Genomic DNA, 25,026 nt, shown 5'->3' on the forward strand with positions numbered 1-25,026 from the left:
CGCCCGCCCGAGCTGCAGCCTCGTCGAGCCAAGTCCGCGCTCCCGCCCAGGCGGCGGCCGACGCGACGCCCCGAGCGCCCGGCCCCGCCGCCGCGGCCCGGCAGGTAAGCGGGCAGCCGCCCGGCCCGGGGAACACGAGGCGGGCAGCGGGGCGGCGCCAGGAGCTCCCAAACCGCACCCGGCCGCCGCACGTGTTCCCCGCCGGGCCTCGGGCCAGGCCCAGCCCCGGGCGCTGCTCCCGCTGCAGCGGCCCCGCCCGGGACCCCCGTCCCGACCCCTCGGTGGACGGCCGCGCGCAGGCCCCTCCACCCGGTCCGCCCCCACTCGCACCCTCACCTCCGCCTCCCCGGCGGGCCGCTGACAAGGCCAAAGCGCCGGCACTGGGGCCTCTTTCCCGCAGGCGACGTCCCCGGCCTCACATCGCCCCTCTCCTTCCACTGCCCCATTCAGGGAAGGACCCCAGACCCACCAAGCCACTCAGTCTCTGGACGTGGTGCGTTCCCCTCCTCGTAGAAACGCCCCCAGCCCGCTCCCGCCGCTCACCCCAACCCGAGGCAGCCAGGCTGCAGCTCGCTAGGTGGGGTCCTGGGTTGCAGGTCCTCGGTGCTGAACGGTGGGCCCACCGTGCCTCCTCGCGCGGGGCCGCAGACCTGTCGTGGCCGGTCTGCGAGAGCCATTTTGAGCCAGACCAAACTGAGGTCGGCTTGTTACATCGCTAATGACACTCCTTGCTGTCTCGCTTGCAAGTTTCCACTCACCCAGGTCCGTTTACCCATCTCCTCAAATGCTAGTTTAATCTGTGACTTGGGCAGGTGCTGTGCTAGCCGGTGGGGAAGACAGGTAAGCGAAGGACCCAGGCGGGAGTCTGTCCAGGATCTGAGATAGGGAGAGCCAGGTTCCCACCTCCATTGGGCCGGCCACTTGGCTGGTGTTTAAGATGCAGATTAATTCCTATCTTTGCACACAGTATGCTCTTCTGAACTGCATGCCACAGGCAGATTCCTGGGCTCCACCTCAGAGACTGAGGGACTCAGAATCGGCCTGTGGCATGCAGTCCGGGAGGGCATAGGTGAGGTTTGGTTGCTGGGCTTCAGGTGGTCAGGCTTACCTGGATGAAAAGCAGTGGCTGCTAGGAGGAGCCAGGCAGCACCTGGTTTAGGGGCCAACTCCTCATCACCGTGCCTGTAACCTTGGCCCCCGCTTTCCTCAAGATCAAGTCTCCAGCATTCCTGTTCCCTCAAAATGATTGTTCCACAGAGACACCTGGGTGTTCATGAAAATGCCAAGCCTTGGCCCGGCGCGGTGGTTCACGCCTGTAATCCTAGCACTTTGGGAGGCCGAGGCGGGCGGATTGCCTGAGCTCAGGAGTTCGAGACTAGCCTGGGCAACATGGCGAAACTCCGTCTCTACTAAAAATACAAAAAATTAGCCGGGCGTAGTGGTACGCGCCTGTAATCCCGGCTAAACTGGAGGCTGAGGCACAAGAATTACTTGAACCCGGAAGGTGGAGGTTGTAGTGAGCCCAGATCGTGCACCTGGACTCTTTGGACTGTGTCTCGAAAAAAAAAAAAACAAAAAAAACCGTCAAGCCTAGACTCAACCGATGTAGAAACTTGGTGGGTGTGTTGGGTCAAGAAATTGCATTCCCCCCACCCCCCGACGGAGTTTTGCTCTTTGGCCCAGGCTGGAGTGCAGTGGCGCAATCTTGGTTCACTGCTACCTCTGCCTTCCGGTTTCAAGTGATTCTTCTGCCTCAGCCTCCCGAGTAGCTGAGATTACAGGGACCGGCCACCACACCCGGCTAATTTTTGTATTTTTAGTAGGGACGGGGTTTCTCCATGTTGGTCAGGCTGGTCTTGAACTTCCTGACCTCGTGATCCGCCCGCCTCAGCCTCCCAAAGTGCTGAGATTACAGGCATCAGCCACCGTGCCCAGCCATCATATTCTTAAAAATCAAGTTAAGGTTGTTTTGTTTGTTTCTTTTACATGTTCATGTTTTTTGAGCCCAAAGGGTGGGGCAGGTTGGGCTTGAGCTAGGAGGGGCTGGGCACCTTTTTTGTAAGACCGCCTATGTGTTGTTCCTCCCCTGAGGATGTTTCCAGGCATCTAGACTCACCTAAGTGAGTTGATGCTGACAAGAGCTGCTCGGCCTTCTGAGCTGCCTGTTTCACCTTCTGTTCCTCTGGTGTTTCACTTGGGTAGGGCATGGCCACACTTCACTCAGCTCTTGCCCTGGCCTGGCTGTCTCACGCTAGGACCTTTGCTGTGGACTTTGCAGCTTTTTGCTTGGATTTCCTTAGTTCCTTTCTCTCCCTGTATTTGTCCAGCCTGCCAAGGAAAAGGCAGCAGTTGGGTTAAATTGGCATGGCCAGGTTGCACTAATGACAAGCACCATGTAGCTGGCATTTACCGAGGACCGGTTTTGTACTGGCACTTTGTCCCCTGGGCAGTGCTACAGGGCCTGCCCCTCCCCTCCCCCACTCTTGTACGGTACTCGGCCCTAGATGCAGCGTGATCCATCTTTGCGCAGGGAATCTTTGCTGCAGGTGAAATGGAGCCGTGGCCACACCTGTTCTCTGCAAAGTGGGTGTTGTAATTTCTCTGCTTTCCTCTTGGATGAAGACTTTGAGACATGCTTTTTGATGCCTTCCATTTTGCGTTAGTGTTACAAGCAGCCTGTGCAAGATTTCAGTTCCAAGCTAGAATTTACAGTGTGTAAACTCATTAGATTGATGGTAGTGCTAGCTTCCAGGATTCCGATGGCCATTGGTATTTGCAAGTATGTCTCAGTGGCTTTCCCTTTTAATAATGCTGTCCCTCCTTTCCGAGTAACCTGTTGTGCTTTTATGAGATGTTTTCAAGTAATGAATCTATTCCCATGGTAGAGGAAACTAGCTGCTTACTGTACAGATTTGGGGTAATTTTCCTTGTCAAGGTGAAACCGATTGAACTGCAGTCTTTTTCGTTCCCCTGCAGTGTGAGTCTTCCTCTTAGAATATCGTTGGTGTACTTGAGGCTGCTTTTCCAGAAGGCAGGATGTGGAAATTCCAGCAGGCAGAGCTGGCTCTGGCTTGCTCTCATCTCTGTGTTTTGTAGCTCCTCACTGAGCGCGCGAACCCTGTGAGCTGTTAGCATTCTGGAAGGCAGCCTCACGCCTGCAGCCTGTGCATGGAGGCACTGGAGCCCACCCATGAGGCGTAGACCACTGGGTGCCTGCGCTTGTGTTTTCAAACATGGCTGTGAACGTGATCGCGTCACTTGGGGTGCATTTTAGGATTTGGATATACTCCCAAACTTCTACACCCTGAAGCTCAGTCTTCTGTCATTTGGCGTGTTAGCTTTCTGTCAGGAAACCTTTTGCTGTTCTTTTTTTAATGTGTCCAGGGCTCTTTGAAGAAAACTGCATTTTGTTTGCACAAACTGCTGCATTCCTACAGACTTCTGGATAACAAAATAAGAAGCGCCCTTGAGGGTGGGGTCTTTCATTATGATGACAAAATGGGAGAGCGTGGGGGTATCACTGGAGCAGCTGGAAAGTATTAGCAGGGACTTAGGGGAATTAATAGGGTCCTCAATTTGGAATGGTTTGTTTGCTACAGGGCCCAATATGGTAGTCAAATGTTTTTCTTTTCATCCTTTTTCCTGGAAATCAATTTTTAAAAATATGGCTTGTTTCTTGGCTCCCTGTTCTGCATCTCGCTCAACAGACTACCTCTGTCACCGGGTCCCTCCATCCGCGTCTCCTGTGCGGCCAGTGTCAGAGCCATGGCGACGGAGGAGAAGAAGCCCGAGACTGAGGCTGCCAGAGCACAGCCGACCCCTTCGTCATCCGCCACTCAGAGCAAGGTGCGTGCCCAGGGGCCCCTTGGGTGCCTTCCGGGGGCAATACGCTTACAGATTCTCGGAAACATTTCAAGCTCATAAGCCTAGTCTTCCCTACTCAGTTAAATTTCACTGCTAATTTTTATTTACTGACCACATATCTAGCAAATGCTTGTTGCCTGCTGTGTCAGGGATCCCAAATCTGTCACCTGGAGGAGGGAGGCTGTTATCAAAAATACAGATTCTTGGTCCTGATTGTAAGAGTCTCTGTAGGACCCAGAAAACATCTCTTCATAGTTGCCCCCACCCCGGCTACAATCTGACGCCCTTTAGCAAAGGGAGCAGGGCCTCAGGTGTGTTGGGGTGGGGTGGGGGGCGCTGGACCAAGGCTGGAGCTGGTGGGGGCCTCCTGTACTGTAGCAGGATCAGAGGTGGGATTAAGGTGGGGTGATGAGCTGGTGGTGGCCTCCTGTGCTGTAGCAGGATCAGAGGTGGGATTGAGGTGGGGGGATGAGCTGGTGGGGGCCTCCTGTGCTGTAGCAGGATCAGAGGTGGGATTGAGGTGGGGGGATGAGGTGGATTGAGGGGGCCTCAGATGTTTCTGGCTCGGCTGGTGCTGTTGAGACTGAATTTGGAGACTACAGAAGAGGAGGTCTTATGGGGAAGTAGTGGGCTCAGATTCAGATGTGTTCCACTTGAAAGGTACTGTCCATATAGAGATTGGTGGAAGGCACTGGGCATGTGGATTTGGAGCTCTAAAGATCTGAGCTGAAATTAAACGGTGGGAGTCAAAATCCAAACTGGTCACGGGTGGAACGCACAGTGGTGGTGACTTTTTGCTAACTGGTCTCTCCCGCAGCCTACGCCCGTGAAGCCAAACTATGCTCTAAAGTTCACCCTTGCTGGCCACACTAAAGCAGTGTCCTCCGTGAAATTCAGCCCGAATGGAGAGTGGCTGGCAAGTTCATGTACGTAGCACTGAGGCCCTTAGCTGCTGGGAGAGGCGGTCTGAGCTGCAGACAAAAAACCGGCGAGGGGATGGCTTGCTTCCTCACCTACCGTTGGGGGGCCGTAGCAGGCAGGCGTGTCTCCTCCTGGAACTGTGACCTCAGTGCTGGTTGAAATTGCCCATGGGGGCCCGGTGTGGTGGCTCACGCCTGTAATCTCAGCACTTTGGGAGGTGGAGGCAGGTGGATCACGAGGTCAGGAGTTCAAGACCAGCCTGGCCAATATGGTGAAACCCCGTCTCTACTAAAAATACAAAAAAAAAAAAATTAGCCTGGCGTGGTGGCACATGCCTGTAGTCCCAGCTACTCGGGAGGCTGAGGCAGGAGAATCGCTTGAACCTGGGAGGTGGAGGTTGCAGTGAGCCGAGATCATGCCACTGCACTCCAGCCTGGGCAACAGAGCGAGACTCCGTCTCAAAAAAAGAAAAACAAAAGAAGAAAGAAAAGAAATTGCCTGTGGGCCCTGGGAGGGAGGGGAAGGGGACTGGTCCTCTCAGGCACGTGGTCATGCTGAATGGGTTCTGAGCCATGTGGTTCGTGCTCATCACCTGGGGCTCATGTGGGAAAAGCTCAGACTTTGGACTCTGGATGACTGGACAACTGTGTCCTGCTCTTAGCCTCAGATCCTTTTGTTTTCTTTCAGCTGCTGATAAACTCATTAAAATTTGGGGCGCGTATGATGGGAAATTTGAGAAAACCATATCTGGTCACAAGCTGGTAGGTTTCAGCCCTGTGCGGTGAAGTTGAGTGTTGAACAGGGTGGCTCTAGTGATCAAGGGATCAGGGCTGCTTCGAGAGCTGTGGGTTCAGGTTTAAGTTTTCCCTGTTGTTTCCTTATAGTTATTTGCATCTTGAACTTTTAACGCAAATATGTTTGACTTCCATGGAGGAATGTCTGTGAGGCTGGCAGAGCTGCAGAAAGCCTGCTGTTTTCCTCCTGGGCCGTGTGTCTTTTGTAAGGTTAACGCTAGTGGGACGATTTCCTGAGGGCAGTGGCAATGTTTGGGATTTTGACCTTTTGCCGACTGGTCCTATTTTGTCTTGTCAAGTTACTGACCCTGTTTTTTCTCCCCAAGGGAATATCCGATGTAGCCTGGTCGTCAGATTCTAACCTTCTTGTTTCCGCCTCAGATGACAAAACCTTGAAGATATGGGACGTGAGCTCGGTAAGTGACACTCAGCGCTTCTCTCCAGGGGAGACGGGCTGCAGGGCATGGGGTAGGTGGCAGGAACTGAGTTGACCGCTCAGTAAGCAAGACTCAGTGCTCCTCTCCAGGGAAGACTGGCTGCAGGGGCATGGGGTGGGGACGGGTGGGGGAGGCCGAGTCGACTCCGGGGAATAGCCAGTCACTGGTGGGGCATCAGGCATGCTCTGAGCTGTGAGGCATTGATGAGTGTGACCCGATGCTTATGTTTGGGGGAAATAAGCACTGGAATAATACTAATAATACTCTGTTTTAGGGAAAGTGTCTGAAAACCCTGAAGGGACACAGTAATTATGTCTTTTGCTGTAACTTCAATCCCCAGTCCAACCTTATTGTCTCAGGATCCGTAAGTGTGGCTGGGGTGTCTTCCCTAGGGGAGGTGGTGTCGGATGTGGGAAGGCTGTTGAATTTGCTTATAGCCACCATGGAGAAGGCAGGTGGGCCCCGAGTCCTTTCCGTACTGTTTGTGGGGAGGATGGGCTGATGGCAGGTCTTAGGTTCTGGGGAGGTTTGTCCCCTCTCCTTCCTGTAAAATCACTGTCATCTCTTTTGTGTTCAGTTTGACGAAAGTGTGAGGATATGGGATGTGAAAACAGGGAAGTGCCTCAAGACTTTGCCAGCTCACTCGGATCCAGTCTCCGCTGTAAGTCCCTCTGACACAGATGGGGTGGTGTCTGGTACTGCGTCCCTCTGACATCGGATGTGGCCAGCTGTCTCCCTGAGGGGCGTAAGCCTGGACATGGCCTGGGCCTAGCTGATTCCTGCTGTCATGCCACAGTCTAGAGCAATCAGGTTGGAGGCTTGGGAGATGAGTCCTGTGTGCAGTGGAGGGATGGCGAGGAGGTGGTGAGGTGTCAGTGGGGTGCCCTGTGATGAGCACCAAGGGACTCTTTGTGCAGACTTGGGGGCAGTGGCCACAGGCGTTCAGGAGGTAGTGTACCCTGAACTGATGCACGGGACAGGAAGGGCAGCCAGGCTGGGAAGGGCACTGGGAGTGGTGGGAGCATAGGTGAAGTGTGAGTTTTGAGTGGAGTTAGCTTTGATGGACGGGGTGGGTGGGGATGACCCAGTCCTGGTGGGAACCATTGGAAACTGGAGTTCTCTGGAGAATGGGCTTTGCACAGGAACACATCCTGCCATTTTGCTGTTGCCATGCCATTGTGCAAACCAAATGACCGAGAGGCCAGGCATGGTGGCTCATGCCTGTAATCCCAGCACTTTGGGAGGCCGAGGCGGGTGGATCACTTGAGGTCAGAAGTTTGAGACCAGCCTGGCCAACGTGGTGAAACCCCATCTCTACTAAAAATAAAAAAATCAGCTGGACGTAGTGGCACGCGCCTGTAATCCCAGCTCCTGGGGAGGCTGAGGCCGGAGAATCGCTTGAACCTGGGAGGTGGAGGTTGCAGTGAGCCGAGATGGCACCACTGCCTAGGTGACAAGAGTGAAACTGTCTTTTTTGTTTGTTTGTTTGTTTGTTTGTTTGTTTTGAGACGGAGTCTTGCTCTGTTGCCCAGGTTGGAGTGCAGTGGCGCAATCTTGGCTCACTGCAAGCTCCGCCTCCTGGGTTCACGCCATTCTTCTGCCTCAGCCTCTCCGAGTAGCTAGGACTACAGGTGCCCGCCACCATGCCCGGCTAATTTTTTGTATTTTTAGTAGAGATGGGGTTTCACCGTGGTCTCGATCTCCTGACCTCGTGATCCGCCTGCCTCAGCCATCCAAAGTGCTGGGATTACAAGCGTGAGTCACTGCGCCCGGCCGAAACTCTGTCTTAAAAAAACAAAAAACAAAAACAAAAACCAAGAACAAATGGCCGAGAGTTAAACTATGCAGTATCATAAACCGCTCCATTTCACAAAGTGGCCAGAAGGTTCTTTTGTTAACAAAGTGTCTGAGGTAGTTTCTCAGCCAAGCCTGCCCTTCGTTGAGAAGTGGAAGGAAGGGTGGATGCAGTGTTTGTCCCATGCTGCCCGCCCGTGTGCCTTTCACTTTGTGTCATCTTGGCGGTGGATGGGTTTAAGCATTTTTACCCTTGCAAGGCTTTGCCTGAGTGAGATGGCAGGCGAAGCCCTGATGCTGACCGGATGGATAGTGTGTCAGGCCGGGGCAGGGCTGTGGGGTCTGAGTCCTGCACATAGCTGGGCCACAAGGCCCTCGCGGGCCCAGTGTCACTGCTGCGGGGAGGCCGTCTGCTGTGGGGATGGCACCACGTGGTCCTGTGCTTGTGGCTGTGTGCTCGCGGGCCCAGCCCCTTGGTGCCAGCCGCTGCCCTTCAGGACACCTTGGGTCACAGTCAGCAGAGCTGACCTTCAGACTGCGGCTGACAAATGAACACTTGTGAAGTAACCTGAGAAAGGGGTTCGCTGGTGGCCTTTGAGTTGGAAGAAAGAATTCTGTGAGCATCCTAGAGGCCAAAGATAGTGCAGATGGGACTCGCAGGTGATAAGTAGGATTTTAAAAGTCCTTTTTTCCTACAAAAGTAACGTTTGCTCATAAAAAAACAAAAAAACAGGTTGGGTGCCATGGCTCCCACCTGTAATTCCAGCACTTTGGGTGGCTGAGGCAGGAGGATCCCATGAGACCAGGAGTTTGAGACTAGCCTGGACAACATAGTGAGACCCCGTCTGTATACAAAAAGCAAAAAATTAGCCAGGTGTAGTGGTGCACACGTGTGTTCCCAGCTGCTTGGGAGGACAGGGTGGGAGGATTGCTTGGGCCCAGGAGTTTAAGGCCGCAGTGAACAAGATGGTACCACTGCACTCCAGCCTGGGTGATAGAGTGAGACCCCATGTCTTAAAAAAACTGCAAAGGTGAGCAAATGTAGGAAGTAGAAAATGAGTTCCCTGAGCCACCCCTGGGGTCAGCTGCCAGGAGGTGGAGTCGGTCCCTCTGTGTTCTTCTACTTTGCTTTTTTAGGTGCATATTTTCCAGGGTAGTTCACTCCTGTCCTTTAAATAACTGGTACCGCACCACAGCTGCTGCTCCATAGCTGTCTCCACTCCACAGCTGCTGCTCCGTAGCCGTCTCCACTGCAGAGAGGTTTGTGGGGCTTTGTTTTTTGTTTTTTTTTGAGGCGGAGTCTTACTCTGTTGCCCAGGCTGGAGTGCAGTGGTGCGATCTTGGCTCACTGCAGCCTCTGCCTCCTGGGTTCAAGAGATTCTCCTGCCTCAGCCTCCCGAGTAGCTGGGATTACAGGCACCCACTACCACGACTGGCTAATTTTTGTATTTTTAGTAGAGACAGTGTTTCACCATGTTGGCCAGGCTGGTCTCGATCTCCTGACCTCAAGTGATCAGCCTGCCTGGTCCTCTCAAAGTGCTGGGATTACAGGCGTGAGCCACTACGCCCGTCCTGGGGCACCTTTGATGTCTGTGCACATCTATGCCCTTAGACTGCTGGTGTGGGCCTGCTGTGTGAGCAAGGACTCTGCCAGTCACCGCTCAGTGAGTGCTTATGTGTAATTCTCACTTTAACAAAAAGGAGTACAGTGAGCATCCTGTTTGCGTCTGTGGCAGTTTGTGTAGGATGGCTTTGGAGGGGAAATGCAGTAGTCAGGATATGTGTTTAGCTTTTTGACAGGTACATTTTGGAGCTTTAGAGACTTTGAGGCATGTAGCCCCCTGCTAACTGCCCCCCATCCCTGTCCCCTCTCTGTCCAGGGTTTGCCCTCTCTGGCCAGGGCTCCTCGGCTGAGGGCCGCTGCCGACCCCCGTCATCCACAGCACTTGCGCCCTCCTTGCGCCCGGGACCTGTGTTTTTCCTGCCCTGGAGCTTCTGCTACTGCTTGTCTGCCCACTTGGAGTGCTCCTTGGCTAGGGGCCTTGCCATCCCCTGCTGGGTTCTGGCTGATTGCCTTCTTTCTTTCTTTTTTTTTTTTTTAAATTATTTATTTATTTATTTAGAGACGGAGTTTTGCTCTGTCGCCCAGGCTGGAGTGCAGTGGCATGATCTTGGCTCACTGCAAGCTCCGCCTCCCAGGTTCATGCCATTTTCCTGCCTCAGCCTCCCGAGTAGCTGGGACTACAGACGCCTGCCACCACGCCCGGTTAATTTTTTTTGTATTTTTAGTAGAGACAGGGTTTCACCGTGTTAGCCGGGATGGTCTCGATCTCTTAACCTCAGGATCCACCCGCCTCGGCCTCCCAAAGTGCTGGGTGTTTTTTTTTTTTTTGAGACAGGGTCTCACTGTTGCCCAGGTTGGAGTACAGTGGTGCGATCTTAGCTCACTGCAACCTCCGCCTCCTGGGTTAAAGTGATTCTCCTGCCTCAGCCCCCCTGCATAGCCGGGACTACAGGTTCATGCCACCACACCTGGTTAAGTTTTGTATTTTTTTGTAGAGACAAGATTTCACCATGTTGGCCAGGCTGGTCTCGAATTCCTGGCCTCAAGTGATCTGCCCCCCTCGATTTCCTAAAGTGCTGGGTTTACAGGTGTAAGCCACCGCGCCCGGCCTCCCTTACCTACTTCTTCACACTTCACTTTTCTGGCGGCCTTCTGCTGGAGTGCAGGGGATGGGCTGTATTGCCCCTTGCACCTGAATGTGGGTGGAATGGCAGAGCTGGGCCATGTTTACCAGTGGGTGGTATTTGGATGTGGTTAAGAAGCTGAACAAAGCAAAGCATGGAGTTGGCCTTGTGAGTTTTGGGGACTTGTTTTGTCTTGTTACTGTTACATCCGTCGTAATCGTCTCAATAAGAAACTGTTTTGCACATTTAAAGGTAGGGATGAATGTGGTTAGATGGATCACTGTGAGTTAGAAAAGTACTTTGAGAGTCTGCCGGCCAGATGGTTACAGTTAAGCAGCTGGCACGGTGAGAGCACCCTGTCAGAGCAGAAACAGGTACTCACCCCTCTGTGTCTGCTGGAGAACATAGGGCCGTAGCACTCAGCATGCCCAGCATAGAGGCTGCCAGCCACATGATGGCCCAGAGCTCAGGGCTGTGTGAGGTACCTGTAGATTTCAGAGACCTGGCACAAAAAAAGAAAGTGTCTTGTAATAACTTTTTGTGTTGATTGTGTTGAAACAATATTTTAGATACATTGGGTTACACATAATCAAAGTAATTTCACTTGTCTTTTAAGCTTTTCTAATGTAGCTTCTAGAACAATTAAAATTACACGTGTGGCTGGCAGGCTCTTGTAGAGTCTAGCCTAGTGCTTCTCCGGGCGTGCAGCAGCAGGCAGCATGCCCCGTGAACCTGTTCGCAATTTATGTTCTTGGACTCCCCCACCCGGACTGGTCAAATCAGAAGCCTTGGGGATGGGGCCTAGCAGTCTCTGCCGTAGTAGCTCACGAGTGCCTTTGATGTGTGTGGATTTGCCTCTGGGGACACATGGCAATGTCTGGAGACATTTTTGGTTATCACAGCTATAGGCATCTAGTGAGCAAAGGAAAAGGTTGCCACTGCACAGGGGCAGCACCACCCTGTCCCCCCCGGAAGAGTCTGGTCTAAGATGTCAGTGGTGCCAAGGCTGGGATACTCCAGTCTAGACAGTAGAAGCAGACAACCTCAGTCCCATCCCCGAATCATTAAACCACGGCTTCCTTGTGTGGCTTGATTTCACCCAGGAAATGTACCAGCATCCATAGCCTGAGACAAGACAATTTCCAAAGGTGCTGTTTGCTTGTGAGAAGGCTTATCCTTGGCTGGGTGCAGTGGCTCATGCCTGTACTCCCAGCACTTTGGAAGACCAAGGTGGGAGGATCGTGTGAGCTCAGGAGTTCAAGACCAGCCTGGGCAAGATAGGGAGACCCTGTTTCTCTTATTAAGAAAAAAAAAAAAGGGTGGGTGCGGTGCCTCACGCCTGTAATCTCGCAGTTTGGGAAGCCGAGGCAGATGGATCACTTGAGGTCAGGAGTTCAAGACCAGGCTGGCCAACATGGCGAAACCCTGTCTCTACTAAAAAAAAAAAAAAAAAAAAGTATAAAAAAGTTAGCTGGACGTGGTGGTGCGCGCCTGTAATCCCAGCTACTCGGGAGGCTGAGGCACGAGAATTGCTTAAACCCGGGAATCAGAGGTTGCAGTGAGCTGAGATTGCACCCCAGCCTGGGTGACAGAGCAAGACTCTTTCTGAAAACAAAAAAAAAATAACTCAGTCTCTTTTGTTTTTGAGATCAGGTAAGAAGCAGTCGTGTCCATGACTTGAAAGTAAGTTTTTGTCTCTTCTCCCTCTCCTTAATTCTTAGGTTCATTTTAATCGTGATGGATCCTTGATAGTTTCAAGTAGCTATGATGGTCTTTGGTAAGTGAAAACATTTTACTTCATTAAGCAATGAGTACTTAACTAAGGGCCAGCTCTTGCACCATTCCTGCATCTGGGGGTACAGCAGTGACAAAAGACCCAATTCCTTAATTTCCGAAGCTTCTCTTCTGGCCACGCTGCAGATGTGTTAGCAGATACGCAGTGCAGTTTTGAGGTTGGCAGCACAGTGGTGGGGCGGCATGCCTGGGAAGATGTCCTTGTTAGGATGGGTCAGGGAGGGCCTCCTCCATCAGAGTTCAGCTCCGTGTAGACGCTGACATGTGCTGTTCACACGCTCGTGGAAAATGGGTGTTTGGACCCCTTGAGGTGAAAGCTGCGCTGTTCTGGGAGGATGCTGAGTGATGCTGTCTTGCCTAGTGAGGACACATCACCATCCCGGGCAGGTGAACCCGAGCAGATGGCAGCATAGAGAAGGGCAGGAGGGCCGGGTGCGGTGGCTCACGCCTGTAATCCCAGCACTTTGGGAGGCCGAGGTGGGCGGATCACGAGGTCAGGAGATCGAGACCATCCTGGCTAACACGGTGAAACCCCGTCTCTAGTAAAAATACAAAAAATTAGCCGGGCGTGGTGGCAGGCACCTGTTGTCCCAGCTACTCGGGAGGCTGAGGCAGGAGAATGGCGGGAACCCGGGAGGCGGAGCTTGCAGTGAGCCGAGATCGCGCCACTGCACTCCAGCCTGGGCGACAGAGCAAAAAAAAAAAAAAAAAAGAAGGGCAGAGAAGGTGACAGGAAGCCCACCTAGTTTCAACTTGGTAATCTGTGTCCAGCACTCCTCAGGAGAAACAAGGGAAGTGGAGAAGTAGAGGTTAACTCAGCGAAATGTCTGATGGGAGCGAGTTGGGGGAGTGGAGTGTTTGGGTTGTGTTTTGGGTGTGGGGCGGACACATCATAAGCTGTTCAGATTGATCACTAGAGAGGAGGGGGACGGTGGCAGCCACTGGCGGAATTGAAGATCTTACTAGGACTTCCTGCAGGGAACCCTCAGGTGGACACACACACTCGAAATCTGTTTCCCAGCGTGACTCCCCGGTGACTGTTGGCGTGGGGATTCCAGGGGGTCACAGTCTGTAGTCGCCATGCATGACCCCCCATCAGTCTTGAGAAGACAGGTCTGGTGGGAGAGGGTCATAGTCGAGTTGCACCCAACCACTGGCCTCCCATGGGCTTTACAGCACATGCTTCTGGGCCATCGTCTCGTGAGGTTCAAGCTGCAGTTGCAGCACTGTGATGGCGTTTGGGGCTGAGGTCACTGGGATGTGCTGTGGCAAAAATGAGGTCATCTGGAGCCCCACATTGGCCAGTAGTCTCCACGGTTAAAGCCATCGTTTACACTTGACCATTTACCAGCTTATTATAAAGGATACAATTCAGGAACAGCCAGAGGGAAGGGGTGCACAGGGTGAGCTATGGGGGAGTGTGGAGCTGTCAGGGCCTCTCTGGTGCCACCCTCCCGGCCCCTCTGTGTGTGTGTCACCAACAGGGAAGTGAGCACGGGACAGTCTCAGAATTATTCATGGACCTGGCTCTAAGAACTTTCTAAAGAAATCGGAAAAAGTATACCAAGGAAATTAGGAGGGAAATGGGAAACAAATGAAAATACAGATGATATAAGACGTGTTCTTTCATGAGGCTAGTAATGAAAACCTTTTAAGTCTCATAATGGAAAAAGCAAAATAAGCCAGATGAGAACTAGGAGGTGGGTGGAAGCACTGCAGGGGGAGGAAGCGGGAGTCAGAAGGCTCCGTCCACGCTGAGCAGTGCCACTGCTCTGCCAGCAGCGAGCTCGGCCACAGCTCCTAAAGGGGCCCCAGGCATGGTGCCTTAAGGACCAGTCACCGCTGAAGAGGCTGGAAAAGGGGATTGAAGGCCTAAAAAGAACATAATTCCCTGTGACTTTATATCTGAATCCAGTTAAATAGTGAACTTCGAAGCTTATCCAAACGATTCCAGACCACAGATGGGAGGGAGCTCCCTGGTTCATTTTTTTGGATTTAGCATGACCTTGCTACCTAAGTCTTGATTGCTGGTCCCAGAGGAAGACCACAGAGGGCAACTCACTGGTGAACGTTGATGCCAGGATTCCAGAGGAAGTAGCAGCCTCCTGAGCCTACCGTGCACAGAAAGGAATTCCCACAGCCAAGTAATTCATTCATTATTGAATAATGAAAGGATTATAATGTAAACATCAGGAAACCTATTATCTAATTCTACCAACAGATTCAAGGTGTTAAATGTCCCTGTTATTAATTCGTAGAGGTCAAAAAGGCGCCTGATTGATAATTTCCAGCAGCCAACCCTTCAGCAAGATAGAGCAGTTTTTTTTTTTTTTTTTTTGAGACGGAGTCTCGCTCTGTCGCCCAGGCTGGAGTGCAGTGGCGCAATCTCGGCTCACTGCAAGCTCCGCCTCCCGGGTTCACGCCATTCTCCTGCCTCAGCCTTTCCGAGTAGCTGGGACTACAGGCGCCCACCACCACGCCCGGCTAATTTTTTGGTATTTTTAGTAGAGACGGGGTTTCACCGTGGTCTCGATCTCCTGACCCCGTGATCCGCCCGCCTCAGCCTTCCAAAGTGCTGGGATTACAAGCGTGAGCCACCGCGGCCGGCCTAAGATAGAGCAGTATTGTTGACCACTTACTGGTAACTAATAATTTTCACATGGTGACACGCTAAAACTATCTCTGAAAATCAGAAGTGGGACAGGTGTGCCTGGTTCCCATGTTACTCAGCATTGTTGGGAGTTTCTAGTTAGTGTAAGAAAATGAAAAAATAGTCCTATGATAATTGAATAGAGATACACATTTTTGTAGATATGTTTGCATGTTTTAAAATATTTAAAAGCCACCAACACTGCTTTTTAAATACCCATTTAACCCTGTGACATGGGTACTGTCAGCCTTGCTTTTCAGGCAGGGACACTTACGACGGTCTCTCAGTTGGTCAGTGCAGGACCCAGACCCCGTGTTAGCTCTGGAGTCTGGACCTGGAACCCCCAGCCCTGCTGGCTACGTGGTGTGATCTTGCGTTTAGTGCCATCAGTGCTTGAAAATTGACTGTTTTTCCGTATACTAGGAATTGCCAGTTAGAAGATGGGGAAAATGTTTCCATTTTAACAGTGACAAAAATGCTAAGATGTTTAGGAATGCGGCTAGCGAGAAAGAGCAGGACCCATGCAGGAAATGAGAAACGGAACTGAAAGGACACACTGGGGTTAGGTCTTGAGGGTTAGGAGATGAGGCGGCTCCGGAGAGGCCCTCCTGCAGTGATTGCGGAGCTAGAGGACATGAATTTGAGATCCATGGGGCAGCAGGATGGAGCTGTTGCTGAGAGAATTGAGAAGATGCAGAGTTGGGAGGAGAGTTGCTGCTTCTGGGTTTGAAAACCCTGGGTGAAGTGTCTGAGGTCCAGTGTGGTCTCATCCCTGGATTATTGAAGTATGGGCAGAACAGGAGGTGGGTGTGCAGAGCAGAGAGCTCCGGGGCCCTCCCAGAGGCGGCTTCTGCATGGGTGAGAGATGGGAGGGACCGTGCATGGCGGCCAGGGGGTCTCGTTCCTGGGGAATGGTTTGTCCACGTCTGCCCCGAGCCTGTGCCCCGCTGCTGGCATCTGTGCAGTAGAATTGTGGGTGCTAACACAGTGGGCTCTGCTTCCAGAATGCGTCTGTATTGGCAGAAATCACAGAAACCCCGAAATTGGAACAATGTAAATGCCTGGCTCGTCCCTTCTGGGAATAGTCCAGGAGACTGCTTACGATACTCTTACATTTTTGTTTTGAAAGAAGCCCTCTCATTGCTTGCATGTGTTTGCATGAGCGTGGGCAGAGCCTGCGAGCAGCACTGGGCTGCCACTCCCCCTCTCCTTGGCCAGGGAGAGTGGAGAGAGCAACAGGCTTCCCCCTCTGTGTTAGGGGTAAACCGTGGCTTGTGTAGGAGAGATCCAGAGGTACCCCACACATGGTTGGCACGTGTGTAGTGTGTGTGGACTGTTGATGTTTGTATGGACAGTGTTTAGTCTTTGTCTCTAGAATAGAAGAGAATGACTGTTAAACAGGTGAAGCGTAACTTTTAAAAAAAGATAGGGAAAAGCGTGCTAGTCCTAAAACTTAGATCTGACTCCCAGCAGGCCGCGTCAGATCGTAACTTGTCTGCTTACACTTTTTTGTTCTCTTTGCTTCGAAGTCGCATCTGGGACACCGCCTCGGGCCAGTGCCTGAAGACGCTCATCGGTGAGTGTGGCTCTGTGTGGAGGCTGGGTCTGTGGGGAGGCCTCCCCTGCTGGGTCCCTGCCCCTGTTCTTCACCAGCTCTTCTTCCCTCCTCTGCCCTGGGTCTGCCCCTGAAGGAGGAACCTTCCTCCTTGTCTGACCGTTCCGCTAGCTCCCTCTGACCGCCTGCTGGCCCTGTTGCTCCTTCTGGTGAAGTTTTCCTGCCGTGGCCTTTCTTTTGGGCCAGTCTGGGGCTCCTCCACCTGTGCTGTCGGGCCTCACTCCGGCTGCTCACTAGCGTCTTCTGGGCTCCCCCATCGCCTCCTGGCTTCGGGCCCCTGCTGTTGTGCCAGCCTCTTGGATCATTCCTTGAGTGACAGGCTGAGCACCTGCCCATCTGCTGGGGGTGCTGCAGAGGTGGATGGAGGTGCCCTGGGGGCACGGAGGACAGGCCTGAGGTCTCCATGCCTCGGTGGGAGGAGAGGAAGGAGGGACATGGTGTGGCCTGGATGGGAAGGCCAGGTGCTGGGCAGGGTGTGGCCTGAGGGTCTGTGACGGCTCAGGGTTCCCAGCTGCCCCTTGCAGAGCCTGCAGAAAGGAGTGGAAGGGTTTCATCCGGGGAGTGTTTGTGTTTAAGAAGCCTAGGCTAGATGTGTGGGATGGGGCGCACCTTGAGGAGGGAGCTGGGTGGTGAGGATGGGGCAATGGACCCCTGTGTAGGGAGGCACGCTGTTTGCGCTCTTCTTCTCCCTAGTCTGTCGTAGCCTGCTGGCCTAGCTGAGACCAAGCCCCACAGCCTGGGAGGCCATCTGCGGCAGGAATGTGTTTCCCTGCAGTCCAGGAGGCTGTAGTCAGGATCGAGGAGGCCTCTTCTTGGCTTATAGACGCTGCCTTACCCTGGCTTCACACCAGTGTCCTGGTGCCTCCGTGTGTCCAAATGTCCTCTTGTAAGGACACCACCCTTGGGCCTCATTTTCACTCTGTCGCCCTCTTTGAAGGCCCCATCTTCAGTACACTCACCTCTGGAGGCCTGGGCTTCAGCATGAGTCCCCTTGCCACAGCGGGCTTTGTAGTTCCTGCCTTGTGGGGCCAGCCTTTTGCCATGCATCTCTCCTGATCGGGATCACATCACACTTGGTGTCCCCTGAATGGGCCACCTGTGCTCAGTGGTGTGTGCCGCTGTTGTGTGAGCTCATGTAACCCTCACGGCCACCTGTGGGGAGGGGTGTTGTCCTCATCCTCACAGCCACCTGTCGGGAAGGGTGTTGTCCTCATCCTCACAGCCACCTGTTGGGAGGGGTGTTGTCCTCATCCTGCATAGAGACTCATTCACTAGCCCAAAGCTCCGCGGCAAGCAGGTGCAGGGACTGGGATTCCAGCCTGGGCACGGGTAGTTTTGGGCGCCTCTCAGCCCAGGGTGGGGACAGAGGGGTCGCTGCATAGCAGTTTTCCCATTGGCGTCTCCTCAGGTCTAGCGAGTTAGACCCTTCTGGACTTCACTGAGACAGGTCGGCTGATGTGTACATTCTCTTGTGAGGCTCTGCCCAGGCAGCCTGGGTTAGGCATGCGGACACACTTGCCATCAGCTGTGTTAAGGGAGCCCGGCCCCCCGGCCCTCACTGTGACCTCGGCCTGCCTGGCGGTGTGATGTGGTATGCCCCTGAGGGAGGGACCGCGTGGCCTCACAGCGTCTCCCGTGCCTTTTCAGCGTATGTGACCGGGCTGAGGGAGTGGAGATGCCAGGTGCCTGGCGAGGCCAGGCGTCCCCGTGGTGGTAATGCTGAGGGCCGTGTCCTTCCCGGTGCTCGGGACACACCAGCGCGTGCACACGCTTGAGGGTGGGCGGGGGGGTCTCTGATGGGGCCCAGGGGTGGGGCCTGCACCAGGACACACCTTCCTTGAGATTCCTTCCTCCTCACTCGGGTGAGAGGAGACGCCTTCCTCCAGTTGTGAGGGTTGTGGGGTTGCCGTGTCTTGAAAACTCTGACCTGTACATCGACAGCTTCTGGGAACCTTGACTTTTTCAGCTGTGTGAGAAAGAGTGGCTCTGCTCTGCCCCCAGGGCTGTGGGGTCCAGCTGATGGGCCTGGGGCATTAGCTGTGGGTGTGACAACAAACAGATGGGTTCTGTGGGTGCGAATGCCCCTTGCGTCGATAAATTCTTAAAGGAGAATTTCTGAGGTCATTTCCCAGCCCTCTGTGCCGCTGGTGGTGGTGTCCCTCTGCTGAGGTGGGCATTCGCCAACCTTATCCGTCCCCTGTGAGGCAGGCGATTCCTGAGAGTGCCCATTGTATTCCTAAAGTCCTGGTGTCAAGGGGCCCCCGGGCCCAGGGGCTTGAGGTGTCAAGAACCTGCTCACGGCTGCTGTGCGTGGCAAGGCCACCCTTTGGGGCACCGAGGGGTGGTGGTGCTGGCACTGGTGGTGGTGGCCGACCTCACTCAGATGTTGCACGGGGGGGACGGGGAGTGGGTCCCACCTCCTGTCCCTGCCCAGCTGTCAGCGCCTGCCCCATGTCACCTGTCCATTTTTATTGCAGATGACGACAACCCCCCAGTGTCTTTTGTGAAGTTCTCCCCGAACGGCAAATACATCCTGGCCGCCACGCTGGACAAGTGAGTACTGTGTGGGACTGCAGGGGCGGGCGTGTGGCCTCCCCAGCCAGAGACACCTGCTTGCCAGCGTGAGCCTTTGGAGAGCATGTTGTGGGCTTGGCACGGGATGCAGGCTCCTGGTGGAGCTTCAGCTTCTGGGCAGTGGCCTGTTAGGTCGGAGGGCAGGCCCCTGCCCATCCCTTCCCGAGGCTGAACCTCAGGTCCGACTAAAGGAGGATTTAGGGTCGGTTTTCTGGTTGAGTGACTGTGGCCGGGGCAGGCCTAGCCATCCTGCATGAAGGAGTGGGTGGTCCAGGGGCCTCCAAGGCCCTTTCTCTTTCTGACCTCTGAGTGCCTTGATTTTACGTCTCACAAAGCCGCTGCCCTCCTGGGCTGTTCTCTAAGCTCCAGCTTTCCCACGTGTGCACCCTCAGCCCTGTGGGTCCGAACCTGGGCCCCAATCCTCTGAGGGCTCTGTAGTTGGGTGGTAAAACCTGTTCTGGATGTTTCCAGAACCAAGAGGACTTCCTCACCCTTTTGAGGATGACCTGAGTCAGGGACAGTAACACCCATCAGCTTCCTGTTAAAGTCTCTCTTGGAACTACAAATACTTGCAGCTCTCACACTGTGCTCTCAGACGCCAAGTCACTGGACTTTGAGCCTGAGGGGCCCCTCACCCTGATGGGGAAGGGGGTTCCAGCCCCGCTGGCTTTTACACCTGGCACTGATGGTGGCTGTGACGTAGTGGCTGCAGAGTTGGGCATGGGGACAGAAGGACACCTCCAGATGTGCCGCCTCACCCCTCTCTCTGTCTTGCAGCACTCTGAAGCTCTGGGACTACAGCAAGGGGAAGGTGAGCGCCCGCAGGCTTGGACCCCCATTGTGTGCCGTCCCTGGGTCATGGCCTCTGGTGGGGACAGAGCTGGCCCCAGTGATGACAAAGGAGAGGAGCTCAGAGAGCTATCTCCACTGGGTTTGGTGTGAATTCCTGAGAGAACTGGGTATTTGTAGGGTGGCAGTCTGCAAGTTAAATCTTCGATTGTGTGGGTTTGGTACTTGTACTTTTCGGAAATAAGTGTAGTGAGTGGTGAAATGCCTTGCTTAGAACGTAGAATTAAGCAAAATCAAGGGGAACCATGACTCTGTGACCAGCCTGTCCCCTCTTGTTTCAGTGCCTGAAGACGTACACTGGCCACAAGAATGAGAAATACTGTATATTTGCCAATTTCTCTGTTACTGGTGGGAAGGTGAGTCTCAGAACCTTGAAGCTTCTTACCCGTTCCCAGCCTACTCTCCCGAGAGGTCACGCCTGATACAGGTTGCTTTATACTCAGAGACGCTTTTCCGTGCCCACAAAATGAATTTCCATTTCAACCAAAGTGCGCTGCTCCAAGTACTGGGGACACCTTGTCCCATCTGTTTCTAGGTCCATCTCCTCCTTAACGGAGGCAGGCAGCCTGTTGTCGGGCTCTGCTGCCAGTGCTTGGCCGACACCTTCCGAGGGCGTTGGGACCCAACAGGTGGAGTTCTGTGTGCTCAGGGTGTCCCCGGGTGGGTGCACTGGCTCCAAGGCTGTCGGGCGGTGGCTTCAGCAGGGAGGGGAGTGTGTTTTCCCGCCCACCCACACTGGTCTCAATGCTCCTGTCTTAGACCGGGGTGACTCTCGGGCAGCATGTGTGTGACACACAGACTCAGAAAAGGGTGACCTGAGAAGCATCTTCCATCCTGGAAGCCTCTCCTGGGGCAGGCAGGTGCCTGGCTTCTGTGAGCGAGGCCAGTGCTGGGGTAGAGCAGGCGGGGCTGTCCCCACTGGGAGAGGAAGCCTCAGGCCTGGCTGGAGGGCAGGCAGGGCTTTTTGGTTGAGTTCAGCCAGGCAGCCACCAGCGGGGTGGGCGTGGGGCAGGGCATAACTGGAGATTCTGTCCCTTCCACGTGCACGAGCTCTGACCTGCTTTTCCTTGCCCTGTTTTCCCTGCTTGTTGTTACCTAGTGGATTGTGTCTGGCTCAGAGGATAACCTTGTTTACATCTGGAACCTTCAGACAAAAGAGATTGTACAGAAACTACAAGGCCACACAGGTGAGGACCTGCAGTCACTGGCTGCCTGCTGATGTGAGGACAGTTAGCGCAGGTGAAGCGTGGTCTGCCTGTAGGGTGCCGTCGTCTTCGCCTTCCCACCTCAGCCCTCTGCTGGCCCCATTGAGGAGCCGCTGCTAAGAGCTCTTGCCCAAGGCATGGAGCTGGTCACTGCACTGCCGACTCAGACCCAGGGCTCCTGGCTTGAACCCTGTTTCTCCCTGTTCTGCCAGGCATTCTGGTCCGGAAGGTGTGTGTGGCTGTGGGACTTTAGGTGGGTGCAGCCTGTCCCACTTCACGGCGAGCTGTGTTTCCTGGGCCGGGGACAGTGAGGTCATCGCTGCCCCATTCTAGAGGCTCTGGCTCCTTTCGGATACCTGTTCCCTCTCCCAGAGAGACCCCCAGCTGCATGCAGGCCTGGTGGGCTCACGGCAGTGCTGGTTCCCAAGCGACCTGGGGTTGCCCCCTCTGTGGGTCCTGGCTGCCCTCTGCAGCTGCCGCTGCTTCCTCACCCTCTGGCCCTGCATTTCCACGTCTCATGGAGCCATCGAGAGCAGGGGGTTCGAGCCCTTGTGGAAATCTGGGGAGGCGCTGCTTCTCCCTCCATGCAAGCAGCTTCACCTAGCCTGGGGTCAGTGCTCACGCTCCATGGCAGGCCTAGGCCTTCCCCCCGGGTCCTCGCCGGCGTTCTGGGGTTCCTTTGGTCTACATAGAAGCTGTAAACACTTTGATGTGGCCGACCTTGCACCACCAGCCTGTTAGATCTGACCGCCCTGCTTGGGTGGTGGACTTGTCCTTGCTGTGACAGAGCCAGCCCTGTGGGGTGCTCTGGGGCTTAGCATTGGGGGGAGGCGGTGGGACTGGGCGGGTCAGGGTCCGAGGAAAAGAGGGACGTTGTCAATAAAGGACTGAGGACTGTGAGGGGTCTGACTGCAGTCCTTGTGCGTGCCAGCCTCTGAGCCAGTCCTGCTGCCACGTTCCTCCTTGTGGGTGCCGAGCTGCTGCTGGTGGGTCGTTTGGGGCTCCTGGTCTGCAGGCAGGGCTGGCACTCCCTGTGGCCTCCTGCCGCTGTCCCCCAACCGGCTTTGTTGCCCTGATACTGGCTGCTGTCCCCTCGTTCCCCTCCCCTGGGCTCCCTGTATCAAGGGTGGGCAGTGAGTGCTTGTCCTGTGACCTCCCAGGTGGCGGGCAGGCGCTATCCGCGTTTCTGGAGAAAGGTGGAGCTCAGTGTGGGATGGCGCCCCCGACCCAGGCGCAGGGATGGCTCTGGTTCTGACTGTGTCTTTGTTTTCAGATGTCGTGATCTCAACAGCTTGTCACCCAACAGAAAACATCATCGCCTCTGCTGCACTAGAAAATGACAAAACAATTAAACTGTGGAAGAGTGACTGCTAAGTCCCTTTGCTCCTGCCCTCGAGAGACTGTCGGGAAGTTGACCCAGATTGGCAAGAAACAGGGTGTCTTGGAGGTGGTCCCCCGGATCTGCACCTGGGGGTCAGGACAGGGCCTGATTTGAGCCTCCTCTTTGAAGATGATTTGGCTGAGTGGAAGGTGTGGACCACCGGAAAGTTCTAAAAGTTGCTGGTGACATTTCTTGCCAATTCTAACACTGTCTAGGGAAGAGTTCCTAGTCTATTGTGTTCAAACAGAGTCAACAAGTTTTTAATTTTTTATTACAGAAGGGTGAAGTTCAATTTAACATGCGTTGTGTTTTTTCAGTAAACGTTCTGTATCTTTTTGATATTCCATGACCCAGTGCACGCTGTGGCCTGTCACCACCACCGTGGCCCTGCCAGCTGGCCTCCCCTTTGGTCCATGCCAGCCGCCCCCATTCTGTGCTGCGTAGATGCCCTGGCCCAGGGCCCTGACTCCTCCATTCCCGCCAGTAGCTGTTCCTAGTGTATTTTCGTCTTTCTGGAAAACAGCATCGTGTGGTTGTTTTCCGTGTAAAGAGCCATTTGTGTCTTGGGAGCTTGTGGCCCACACGCCGATAGCACGGTCACCGCACACGATGCTCCCGTTTGTCTCAATGTCCCTGCAACAAGCAGCACCGCAGACTGTAATAAAAGGTGGGGTTTTGTGAATGGTTGTGGCAAGTGCGTCCTTGTGAAGCTCGTCTCCATGTGGCTTTCTTGGAGAAAGGCTCCCCTGGGGCAAGAGGGCGGAAGGTTTCTTCGGAAAGGAGGTGCTGAGGCTGGCTGCACCTGCTCTCTGAAGACGCCTTCCTCCCTAGGTTCATTGTTCAGTGTTGCTGGGGGAGGAGCGGGGGTGGGGAGGTTCTTAATTGCAAAGGAGCCAAGCTCCTGATGGACTCCCGTTGGGATGTGGGGGACGCCTGTGGCATGGGAAGGCTCCCTGAGTCCCTCACTCCAGGTCAGATGCCAGTGGGACTCGTGCCCTATGAGGGCTGCAGGGCCAGTGCTGCCCCTCGGCCTCCTCAAGGGGTTGGGTGCTAAGCACGAGCCTCGCCGTCCCTGCCGGAGCCCTCACCCGCCTGCCCACCTGCCTCTGCTGGCAGTGCGGCTTCCCGGTGCTCATCTGCACAGCAGTTTACAGCAGAGGCCGAGCGGGAGCCTCTGGGGAGCGAGGCTGAAACCTGAACCTGCCCGTGGAGACAGTTGTGGTGAGGGTTGCCACACACAGTGAGGGCGGAGCAGGGTGGCCAAGGGCACAGGTCCCACGGGGCAGGGCTTTGGGGCTGTGATGCTCTGGGAAGCCAGCTTGGGTCCTGGGTCTATGGAGGGCCCTGGCCCCGGAGCCCAGCCAGCTCTGCCTCTCTCAGGGCCTGGAGTCCTGGGTGAATCCTGCAGATTTTTGGTTGCACCAGCCCAGGGAGGAAGGGGGGGTTTGTCAGGTGGGCTGTCCTGGGGGTCCTTGAGTGGCAGGGGTGAGGAGGGGATTATCTGAGGCATCTGGAGATGGATGTCCTGTGGTTTCCCCTGCCCCTCTGTTTCTGATGAGGTGTACGGATGAGTGACCTGCACTAAGAAGTGAGTTGCCACAGTGAAAATGGGTTGGTTTTTGTCTTCGACGCTCAGGGTCTGGGCGCCTCACATTTGCAGTCTGTTGTGACAGACACGGGGAGCTCCGCGTGCCAGCCTGTGGCTGCCCTGCTGTGGGGGTCCTGGGGCTGGCGAGGCCCCTTCAGTCTTGTTCTGGGAGTTACGGCCCACTCCGGGGAGGGGGTGTGCTGTGCTGAGCGCTGTATCCCTGAATATAGTTTATTTTTTCTACATTTGAATTCTGTTGTAGATTTATGTAAAAATACATTCTTTTTGAAAATAAAAGTTTTCATGTCTTCTAATTTAGTCTTGTGAGAATTTCTTAACTTAAAACGTAGCTGTCTCTGTGGGGTGGGAGGGCGGCCGCCCTGGGGCTTTGTCCCCGGTGGTGGGGGTGGTGTCCGGTGAGCTAGTGTGCCCCGCAGGACAGTCCTGGGTTTTTACAGTAACCTTAGGAAAATCATCTATTTGTGCTAATTATTCTATGTATTTTGTATTGGTTTTTCCACTCTTAGGTATATACCTGTGTGCTAATTACTGACTGTTAGGCAGGTAGGCACGGATGAGGAGAGGTCCTCCAAAGTCCTGCTGCCACCACCATGCTGGGGAGTATCTTCCAGGGTATGCGTTACAAACTAACAGGAGCCCTCAGATGTGAAGAGCGCGGCGCCCCCAGGTTCCTGTCCCTGCTGCAGGAACTTCATTGTTGTTCATCGGCTCCTCCTGTTATTTCAGTACAAATCCCAGACATTCTACCATGTAAGAGGTGAGCGCATGGTATCTCAGAATAAGTCTCCAGAAGCATTATTACCACAATGCCATTTTCATACCAAAAAAGTTCTCCAACCCCCTGCTTTTTT

General features: G+C 54.3%; 1 protein-coding gene across 1 annotated transcript; it reads left to right on the forward strand.

Annotated features, from left to right (window-relative positions):
- Window positions 1–24,468, forward strand: WDR5 (WD repeat domain 5). Its single transcript, XM_032165587.2, has 14 exons — window positions 1–104; window positions 3,708–3,846; window positions 4,682–4,790; window positions 5,473–5,546; window positions 5,906–5,995; window positions 6,291–6,380; window positions 6,594–6,677; window positions 12,220–12,275; window positions 16,472–16,518; window positions 19,035–19,110; window positions 19,909–19,942; window positions 20,262–20,336; window positions 21,080–21,167; window positions 22,459–24,468. The coding sequence occupies exons 2-14, from the start codon at window positions 3,766–3,768 to the stop codon at window positions 22,557–22,559; spliced, it is 1,005 nt and encodes a 334-aa protein (XP_032021478.1). The 5' UTR covers window positions 1–104; window positions 3,708–3,765; the 3' UTR covers window positions 22,560–24,468.
- Window positions 24,469–25,026: the final 558 nt, after the last annotated feature.

Source organism: Hylobates moloch, unplaced genomic scaffold (assembly GCF_009828535.3).
Source record: "Hylobates moloch isolate HMO894 unplaced genomic scaffold, HMol_V3 SCAFFOLD_10, whole genome shotgun sequence".
NCBI lineage: Eukaryota > Metazoa > Chordata > Mammalia > Primates > Hylobatidae > Hylobates > Hylobates moloch.

Coding starts and splice junctions, on each gene's coding strand:
- WDR5 (XM_032165587.2), top strand. CDS start 3,766: ATGGCGACGGAGGAGAAGAAGCCCGAGACTGAGGCTGCCAGAGCACAG. Junction 12,276..16,471: donor AGTAGCTATGATGGTCTTTG/GTAAGTGAAAAC, acceptor TTTGCTTCGAAG/TCGCATCTGGGACACCGCCT. Junction 21,168..22,458: donor GAAACTACAAGGCCACACAG/GTGAGGACCTGC, acceptor CTTTGTTTTCAG/ATGTCGTGATCTCAACAGCT.